The 10076-nt window shown below is 38.4% G+C and overlaps 2 protein-coding genes across 2 annotated transcripts; both read left to right on the forward strand.

Moving 5' to 3' along the window:
- Positions 1-123: 123 nt before the first annotated feature.
- Positions 124-5256, forward strand: LOC134749595 (protein KRI1 homolog). The gene is made up of 3 exons (XM_063684601.1): positions 124-1648; positions 2149-2318; positions 3624-5256. The coding sequence occupies exons 1-3, from the start codon at positions 203-205 to the stop codon at positions 4459-4461; spliced, it is 2454 nt and encodes an 817-aa protein (XP_063540671.1). The 5' UTR covers positions 124-202; the 3' UTR covers positions 4462-5256.
- A 1006-nt stretch (positions 5257-6262) lies between these two features.
- Positions 6263-9044, forward strand: LOC134749698 (small ribosomal subunit protein uS4). Its single transcript, XM_063684717.1, has 4 exons — positions 6263-6352; positions 6841-7069; positions 7405-7591; positions 8850-9044. Exons 2-4 carry the CDS (start codon positions 6847-6849, stop codon positions 9022-9024), a joined length of 585 nt encoding a protein of 194 aa, XP_063540787.1. The 5' UTR covers positions 6263-6352; positions 6841-6846; the 3' UTR covers positions 9025-9044.
- Positions 9045-10076: the final 1032 nt, after the last annotated feature.

Raw genomic sequence — 10076 nt, forward strand, 5'->3', positions numbered from 1 at the left:
AGGTTATAATTATGTTACCACACCAAATAAATATCATGGTGAATTAAGCGTTTTTAAATAAAGCTGATATAGCTCTAAAACTGTAAACGTCAACATGACTGATGTCATTTTTTTATTCCTGTCGCATGCAGGCAGGATTTATGCATGAGTTTATTTTATTGGTTATAACATGTTGTAAACTAAATTAAAATATATTGTAAACATGCCGAAAAAAGCATTATTTGATGAAGACTCCGAAGAGGAAGTTACACTTAAGACCCAAAATGAATACGCTAAGAAATATGACTCATGGCGTCAAAAAGAGGAACTTCACAAATTGGAGCAGAAGTATGGCCCCAAGGCGTTGAATTCTGACGCCTCACTGTCTTCGGACAGCGAGGACGACAGCGACGAACCGCCTGAAGTGTCTGAAGAAACGGAAACGCAATTCCTGAAAACGCTAGCGTTACTAAAAACAAAGGACCCACGGATCTATAATCCTGACTTCAAATTTTTCGATAATGAAAAGAAAGAGGAAGAAAAGAAGCCAGAAGTGAAATCTTTAAGTTTTGCCGACAGCGACGACGATGACGACGATGATGGAAATATATTCAAAGTGGAGAAGGTGGCTGAAGTCAAATCAACAGAGAAACCTACTAAACCGGAGATTAAGACAGAAAAAATAAAAGATTTCCTCACAGGTAAGGCTGAGCATATCAATAATCCGGTAGAAAGAGATCTAGCTCCTCTAAAGGCCTTGTGGTCTGACCCAAAGCTGAATGAGGGGGAAGCATTCCTTAGAGACTACATCCTGAATAAGAAGTACCTACAAGATGGGGATGCCGGCGAGGCGGGAGACAAGATTCGTGACGACGCAGACCTGGAAGCTGATGAGGCCATTGTGGAGGAACAGGGCAAGTTTGAAAGAGCATACAATTTCCGCTTCGAAGAACCAGATGAAGAATACTTGAAGAGATTTCCTCGTACCATGAACTACATCAGGCCCAAAGATGACCGCCGAGCCAGGAAGAGGGCTGAAGTCAGAGAGAGGAAGGAAGAGGAAAAAAAGAAGAAAATGGACGAAATTGCAAGAATGAAAGCTCTCAAGCTGAAAGAGATTCAAGAAAAAATTGCCAAAATTAAAGAGGTAACTGGGAACCAGGATTTAGCTTTTCGAGAAGAAGATATGGAGAGTGACTTTGATCAGAATGAACATGACAAAAGAATGAAGGAGATCTTTGATGAGGAATATTATGGTGAAGTGGACAATGAGAAGCCTGTGTTCCCAGACCTGGATGAAGAATTAGAGATAGAAAATTGGGAAAAATATGGAGAAGAATTAACAGCAGAAAATGAGCCACATTTTGAAGATGACGAATTTAACATGGATGCAGATTACAACCCAAAGCAAGCTCGTTTAAACCTATTAGAAGAACTACAGCAAAACATGACCAAGAGACGGAGGAACCGTAAGAAGAAATCCAAGTTGGCAGAGTTGTTGACAACTGAAAAGCCAAAGTTTGTGCCGACTGTGGCAGACAAGACTTATTCCCAATACATGGAGGAGTACTACAAGATGGACTGCGAGGATGTCATTGGGGGAGATTTGCCCACTAGGTTCAAGTACAGAGAGGTGGTGCCTAATGACTATGGGCTGACTATTGAAGAGGTTTGTATATCACACAATAATTATAAAGATGGTAAGTAAATTATAATACCCCAAAAAAAAAACTTTATTTACCAATATCTGAGAGAACGAGCTTTGCTCGGTAAACATATAAAAACTCAAAATACGCGTTTTCCCACAGATAAGACCAAGCTAGATTGATTTTTCGCCCCAGAAAACCCCCATAGAGCAAATATCATTAAAATCGTTAGAGGCGTTTCCGAGATCCCCGAAATATATAAAATAGAAATACGAGAATTATCGTATATAGAATTGCTTGTCTAACTAACGGTCTTGAATTGCAATTTGCAACATTTTCAATGAACTAAATTTCAAGAATTCTGCAGGTATTTTACTATTTTGCATGTGTATTAAAAATATGGCAAATATTTTATCTCATTATAACACAAGGAAATGGAATTTAAATAATGTGATCTTGTAGGAAAAATAAATATTGTAAAATTAAAGTATTTCTATTAATGTTCAAACTTTGTCTATTTCAGATCTTGCTAGCAGATGATAAGGAGCTGACTCAGTGGGTGCCGCTGAAGAAGATAGTGAAGCACCAACCGGTGACCGTGGAGAAGGGAGAGGTCAAGGTGTACCGGCAGAAGGCAGCTGACGAGCGCCTTAAGAAGAAAGTCCTGCCAAGCTTGTTCAAGGACCTGCCCGAGTAAGCCATCAACTAGCTCTCGAGTAGCTCTGTCAGGGTTCAGCAATTTTTTTAATAGAAGAGGCAACTGCAGTAGAAATCATCAGTTTTACGATTATGTGACAAAGACAAAGAGCCACAAAAGTTGATTTGACTTGAGGAGCTGTAATGGCAAGTTTATTAAACTTGCAATTGCGGCTCTTTAGCCTCGGTTTGCTGAACCCTGGTCTACATATTTATTTGAGAGATCAAATAATATGGTTTTGTAGATTTTTCATGTTAAAAATTAATAATAGGATGACATTTTCAAAATTAATTTCTACATAACATTAAAACAAAGATGTGAGATGTGATCATAGACGAAGATGTGAGTCACAGAGTTAATACGGGATGGTTAAAATGGAGATCGTTGACTGGGGTACTTTGCGACGCCAAAATGCCTATCAAAACCAAAGGCAAAATATTTAAGACGGTCGTTAGACCAGCTATGCTGTATGGCTCTGAATGTTGGGCCGCCTTGAAGAAACATGAGCAACAACTTCATACAGCGGAGATGAAAATGCTTCGTTGGGCAGGTGGCGTAACGCGATTAGATAAAGTGCGGAACGAGTACGTACGAGGATCCTTCAAGGTGGCACCTGTAACCGAAAAACTCAGAGAGGGCAGACTCCGATGGTACGGTCATGTGATGAGACGGGACGACAACTATTCCGTAAAAACCGTGCTTAATATCACCACCAAGCAAAGAGCATCGGGTAGACCTCCGGCTTCCTGGTGGTCCACTGTCAAAAGAGACCTGAAGACGCAAAACATCCCACCACTGACAACACGGGACAGATTGTCCTGGCGCAGATGCACAAGAAGGCCCGACCCCAAATGAAGTTGGGAAAAGGGCAGGATGATGATGATAACATTAAAACAAATAGAGTTAGACTAAGATAAGTCTGCATCGATATTGATAGCGCAGAATGTGCGTTATTTTAAACGTCAAATAACACTTGCACAATCTGTGCTGTCAAAATCGTTGCAGTTATCTTGGTCTAACTCAATTTGTTTTATTGTTATGTAGAAATTAATTTTGAAAATGTCATCCTATTATTAATTTTTAACATGAAAAATCTACAAAACCATATTATTTGATCACTCAAATAAATATGTAGACCAGGGTTCAGCAAACCGAGGCTAAAGAGCCGCAATTGCAAGTTTAAAGAACTTTCAATTACGGCTCCTCAAGTCAAATCAACTTTTGTGGCTCTTGGCAACTCTAGTAAAGTTCTTGTCAAAACGTCTGTATAATCACATAAAATAAAATACTTTATATTTCAGGGAACCAGAAATAGTTGTTCCTCTTGAAGCAGCTAAGAAAAAGAAGAAGAAGAAGAAGAAAAAGAACAAAAATAAAGAAGGAAATAATACAAATAATGACAGTCAAGAAGAAATAGAACACAATGATCTTATTACTAGTGATCCTGGCACTTTACCGACTGAAAGCAGCAGAAAGAAGAAAAAACAGAAACATGTGGAGGGAAATGTACCAACGGAAAATAATTCGAGTGACATAGCAAATGATAATGTAGTTTTCAAAAAGAAGAATAAGAAAAATAAAAGCAATTTAATCAATGGAGTACAAGGCAGTGAACGTAATCAGGATGAACCTAATATTAGTAATGTAACTGAACAAAGTGAGAATACCTCTGAGAAAAAGAAGAAGAAACATAGAACAGAGCAAAATAATTCTCAAAACAATGTTGCTAGTGTTTCAGGTACATCAGAATGCAAGCAAAACAACCAGAAACTTGACAGTACTATAGACAGGAACAATGCAAGTGAAAATTATTCTGGGAATACTAAAAAGAAAAATAAGAACAAACCAGATGCAGAACAGAACAAACAGAAGCATAACTTAAAACGGAAATTAGAAGATACTGCAAGTAGTAATCCAGTACCAAAGAAAAAGAAGAAAAAGAAAAATAATTCAGCAGCCAATGTAAACAATTTGGAGACAAATCAGAACAAGAAAGGCTTGAATGTATCCAAGAAGAATAAGCAAAAGCAATCCAAAGCATCAGATAATCCTTACAGCAATTTATCTGATGAGCGGCTAAAAGCGTATGGCTTGAACCCTAAGAAATATAAAGGATTTATGAAATATAAAAAGTATTAAGACTTTGTGCGACTTGGTATGTTTTGAGTCCATCAACGTGCTCACTATAATAGCGCCGCTGCTAAATAATTATGATTAACTGATTATTTAAACTTAACGATAGATATTTAAAAAAGGGGGCTGCTACGTACTGTATTTTGTATTTAAGGTCGTTCCATCGGTTTGCCGCTGTCACTGTCACATTTCGCAAGAAAGAACGGGATAGATCATGCGCGCCAAGTGTCAATTTTGATCGATTTGTCGATTTTTATTTATTTTAAAAACGTTACCTTACAATATCGAAATTCGAAAGCCATGAAATTACTATTTAAGTTAAGATTGTTTTTTCTTCTTTTTTTGTTTATAGTATCACATAATAAATAACCGAGTAAAGTTGGATTAAAAGTCCGAGTTAGAGGTTACTTTGGGAATTAATTGTATCGAGCGAAGTGTCATAATTCGTGTATCGGAAGCTATGATATTAAAGATAATATTGTCAAGAACTACATATATTTTTTCCATGTCTACGAATATCAACGCCTCTCAGAAAAACATGATCATATAAGGAGATTTTGAATACATCAAACTAGTTTTTACGTTGCTGGATTAGTCGATCAATGAACTCAAAACAAAAACGGTTGTTTTAACTTTGGACGCATAGATTGACGAATCCAGCAACGTAAAAACTATTACAATGTATTCAAAAGGTACTTAAATACAAAATACAGTACGTAGCGGGCGGCCCCCCTTTTTAAATATCTATCGTTAAAATTAAATAATCACAATTATTTAGCAGTGGCGCTAGTGAGCACGTTGATGGGCTCTGTGTTACTTGTGTAAATAAATAGTTATACTTGTTATATTATTTTTATTATTGTAAAAATGTTTTTTTTTTTTCATTTAGTGGTTACAAATGTAGCCACTAAATGGAAACCAGCGCCACTAGCAAATGCCACCGACCAAAAATACGAAATTAATGGATAAGGATACCTCATTATAATCAAAATCGGCCTAGTTGTTTTCTCGCTACGAGCAAGCGAATGGGGTTGGCCGGTCGAAGTATTTAGCAGATGGCGCCAGCATAGCTTGCCCTGTCAATCCCTAGAATTGTGTCAAATTATTGTTTTTTTAATGCCCTGGATGCCAGCATTGCCAGCCCTTTAAGCCAAATCTCATGCGATTCGCGCATGAGTGTGGAGGGACCTATAGAAAAAGGGGCATGCTCATGGAGACTATAAAGGAGCCAAATCTCTATGTATGAAAAGTGTCCATCAAAAAACAGTAATTAGGCGGCGCCACCATACACCGAAATACTACCAAAAACAACCTTCGTAATTTGGTCGGGTTATTTGTTGCCTTATATGGTTCATGTTATACTCATGTCCCAGAGCCTAACTAGAGCCACCGGAGAAATTAGGAACTATTATTTAAAGCTTAAAGCGGTCACTTTTGCAACAATTATGCCATAAGAGATTGGCATCCTTTCTATATAGGCAAGCTATTCCAGTAGGCCGTAACACCCCGTCGCACAATGACCTTGGTGCGGTGCGATGGTGTGGTACGACATTAAAAACACAACTTTGTCTATAACTTTAGTGTTACCAAACACATTAGAATTCCAAGAAATATGGGTAAGCGGCTAATTTTTTACCACAAAAATGTTCAGAACAAAAAGTCGTATATGACTGCACTTATACTTACATTTATTTTAAATATTACGTCTACCGGGCTATCTTAACAAACTCACCCTATTTTATTAAAATTGTATTTAATTAATTTGGGGAAAATTGATTTTGTAATCTTGTAACCCACTTCGTTTCCACCCCACGACAATTTGACATTGACGTTATCATTATCATCGCCATATTGCATTCTTTCTGTTTTGATCGACGAGCCGTACTGACGGAGCGAGGTGAATATTACATATTATTTAATTTAAAATTAGAAATGAGTACAGAAAATAATTGCAAACTTATTTGTATTACATAGTGTGCACGCCGATTATCATAATGATTGCTCGTTTCTGTGATTTAAATGGATTTCTGCGGCATAACCTCTAAATTATTTCTGGGCCTTTGAGTAGAACATGTCGTTATTCTATTTATTGACGATCATGTATGGACATAAAGGCAAAAGCAACGCCGCGAACATTGATTCCCAAGCGTACCAGCCAAGCTCCGACTGTTCAGCGGCAACGAATTGTCGGAGTATATGCGTTTGCAACGGTTCGTGGCTACAACCCCCCCATAAAATAATTTTGAATGCGTTTTAAGCGAATAGTGATTTTGACCGTGTTTTTCTTTAAGAAAATATAATTTTTGGTTACATGAAGGACAATTGTGTCTAGGATAGCACATGTAATTATAACCTAGCATAACAATATCAACTTATCATCCCCAGCTCGTCATGGTGAACAACCGAGTGCCCTCGGTCTTCTCAAAGACCTATGTCACGCCCCGGCGTCCCTTCGAGAAGGCGCGCCTGGACCAGGAGCTGAAGATCATCGGCGAATACGGTCTGAGGAACAAGCGCGAGGTGTGGAGGGTCAAGTACACGCTGGCGCGCATCCGTAAGGCTGCCCGTGAGCTGCTCACACTTGAGGAGAAGGACCCCAAGAGGCTGTTTGAAGGTTAAATTTGCCTATCTATTAGTAATGCTTTCTTAAGCTCCATACAATGATATCAAGTTTTCTTAATTATGTCGTTTTGGCATTTTCATATGTGCCACGCTTCAATGATTACCACTGTTCATGTCACTTGACTCAACTGAGAAAGTAAAAGCTATCCTGCTCCGAGTTAACCAAAATCATATATTCAAGCTATAAAATGGACTCTAATGATGATTATAATGACACCTCTTGTCAGACAAACCTTTGTTGATACCTTATAAATATCTGACTGGACAGTATGCCAATCTGCAGCCTCTCATCACACTCTAAAACTAACATAACTATATAATTTCCAGGCAATGCCCTCCTCCGGCGTCTGGTCCGCATTGGAGTGCTGGACGAGAAGCAGATGAAGCTGGATTACGTGCTCGGTCTGAAGATCGAGGACTTCTTGGAGCGCCGCCTGCAGACCCAGGTGTTCAAGGCTGGTCTCGCCAAGTCCATCCATCATGCCCGCATCCTTATCAGACAGAGACACATCCGGTAATTATCAACAATTCTCAAAATGATTAATTTTAATTTCATAAGTAAACCATTATTTTTCAAAGAAGTATCATTCCAGGATAAAATAACAATAAATATTCCTTTAATTTAATGTATCAAGTTATGACTTCCAGAGAAAGCTTGACATTATTTTAATTTGCAAACTACACTTTTTGTTAACCAACTTCACAAAAAGGAGGTTCTCATTAGTTGTAACATTTTTTTTAAAATGCTATTTCTTCAATACACATTGACAAAATGTAGAATATTGTAGTAGCAGCATATAATACTTTATAAATTTCTCATAAAAACATTATAACACAGGTGAATGACTAGACTAGTCCGTAGTCCGAGCTGTGAAGGCTTGGCTTGAACTGCACTTGCACTGTTATCATAAAGACCACTTGGTCAACCTTGTGTTGATTTCAATGTCTTGAAATGTTGTCTCTCGTAGACATGATGCAGGTAAAGTATGCTACTTCATTAGTTTAATTTTGTTATGGCATCAAAAATAATAGATGTCATCAAAACAGACTTGAAACAATTTGTGTGGATTTTATATTTTTGTGAAATATGAGTTACTGATGAGGGCTAGACCAAACTTCTATCAATATATTTAATTATTTATCATCATTTTTCCTAGTCAATGCTAGTTGGGACAATTCCCAGTTGGCTCTGCAACCTAAGCCTAACGGCGCAGGCGCGCTAATATGTGCCATTTTCAACCAAAATGGTACTTATTGTCGCTTGTCAGTAAGGCACTATTTCCATATAGCTTCAATTAGAAATCAACCTTATCAACAAGCGACAATGTGGTACCTTTTGGTTCAAAAAGTCCCATATTACTATGAAAGTGACGGCCATCTGACCATCCAATCTAAACCATCACTCACTATCATTAAAACTTATTGGTTAGTTGGTATCCCTCACAAACACAAATTTCTATCAATACATTGATTGCCTGGGGCAGAATAAGAATTCGTGCTATAAATAAATCCCATTATCTTGTCGTGGTCGGGCCTGTGTCTGTGACGCAGGAATCTGTGGATCTGCCCGATTTGGCTTTGCTGCCGATCATAGTCTTTTGAGGAATATTCCCATTAATCTTCGCTCCACATGACCGCTGCCACACATGAGGCGGGGTCAGATAGGAATGTTCCTACGTCAAAGTCAGTCAACTACGAATGCACCAATTCCCATATGTGGCCGGTCAGGCGGTCACAACAGCAGTAACTAATAAATATTGTAATCCCCCCAGCGTCCGCAAGCAGGTGGTGAACATCCCGTCGTTCATCGTGCGCCTGGACTCTGGCAAGCACATCGACTTCTCGCTGAAGTCTCCGTTCGGCGGCGGCCGCCCGGGCCGCGTGAAGAGGAAGAACCTGCGCAAGGGACAGGCGGGCGGCGCCGCCAACGACGAGGAGGAGGATTAACCAATAAACACTTGATTTGACATTTTCTTTTATTTCACTATCTTATCTTTCTATCCAATATCCTTGTAAAATGTAGGAAGGCGACCCGACGCAAAAAGAGGGGTGTTATAAGTTTGACGCCAATGTCGTCTGTCGGTGGCGTCGTAGCTCTCAAACGGATAGACCGATTTTGATGCAGTTTTAGGGTTCCGTACCAAAAAGGTACAAAAGCAACCCTTAACCCTTATGGGTGCGACTGTCTGTCACATTGCTAAATATCTCGAACTACTGAAGCTATCGATTTGAAATTTTGAATAGTTATGAACAGCGCTAACCTTAACAGATTGGAAGCGTAATTTTTTTATTTTATTAATTATGAAAAATGCCCAATATAAAAGGGAACAAAAGTCAGTCTAGTTACTAGGTCGAGAGGGATATCATTTGAAAGAGCTCGAATTGAACATTACAAAACAATTTATTTGTTTTTCATTGTGAAAAAAAATTGACTTGTGAAGGAATATGTGGAAAAAAATACCATTCGCCCCTGATCCTTATTTTTACATAACCATAGAGTCATAACATTATCATAAATATTACAGAATAGTTATTTGTGCAACAAGAGAGGAAAGTTGGTTTTTCTTGCGAGTGTTTATTTTGAGTCCTGAGAAAGCGAAAGATTCTAAGGTAGAATCTTGAGCGTAGCGAGGGACTCAAAAACACGAGATGTAAAATAACTTTGCTCTCGTGTTGCACACATAAATTTTCACATCAGTAGTGAGAACATATTAAAGGTTAAAATGTATTTCGAATTACACAGAATAAACAGAAAAAAAAGTATTATAATATGTACGATACGATACGGGACGGACCGGACCGGACCGTACCGTACCGTACCATAAAAAAAATGTAATAAAAGTATGAAGTTCATGGCCTTCACTAAATTAAAAAGTTACATTGTTTCACTCCCTGGAGTAAGGAAAGTCGCACTTTCCTCACTCCAGGGAGTGACGAAAGTAGGCTTGTTCGAGCTGCTGAGGTGAAAAAATATAATCACACCTCTATCTTGCGATCAG

This window comes from Cydia strobilella, chromosome 18 (genome assembly GCF_947568885.1).
Source record: "Cydia strobilella chromosome 18, ilCydStro3.1, whole genome shotgun sequence".
Lineage (NCBI taxonomy): Eukaryota > Metazoa > Arthropoda > Insecta > Lepidoptera > Tortricidae > Cydia > Cydia strobilella.

Coding starts and splice junctions, on each gene's coding strand:
- LOC134749595 (XM_063684601.1), top strand. CDS start 203: ATGCCGAAAAAAGCATTATTTGATGAAGACTCCGAAGAGGAAGTTACA. Junction 1,649..2,148: donor ATGGGCTGACTATTGAAGAG/GTTTGTATATCA, acceptor TGTCTATTTCAG/ATCTTGCTAGCAGATGATAA. Junction 2,319..3,623: donor TTGTTCAAGGACCTGCCCGA/GTAAGCCATCAA, acceptor TTTATATTTCAG/GGAACCAGAAATAGTTGTTC.
- LOC134749698 (XM_063684717.1), top strand. CDS start 6,847: ATGGTGAACAACCGAGTGCCCTCGGTCTTCTCAAAGACCTATGTCACG. Junction 7,070..7,404: donor CCCCAAGAGGCTGTTTGAAG/GTTAAATTTGCC, acceptor TATAATTTCCAG/GCAATGCCCTCCTCCGGCGT. Junction 7,592..8,849: donor ATCAGACAGAGACACATCCG/GTAATTATCAAC, acceptor TAATCCCCCCAG/CGTCCGCAAGCAGGTGGTGA.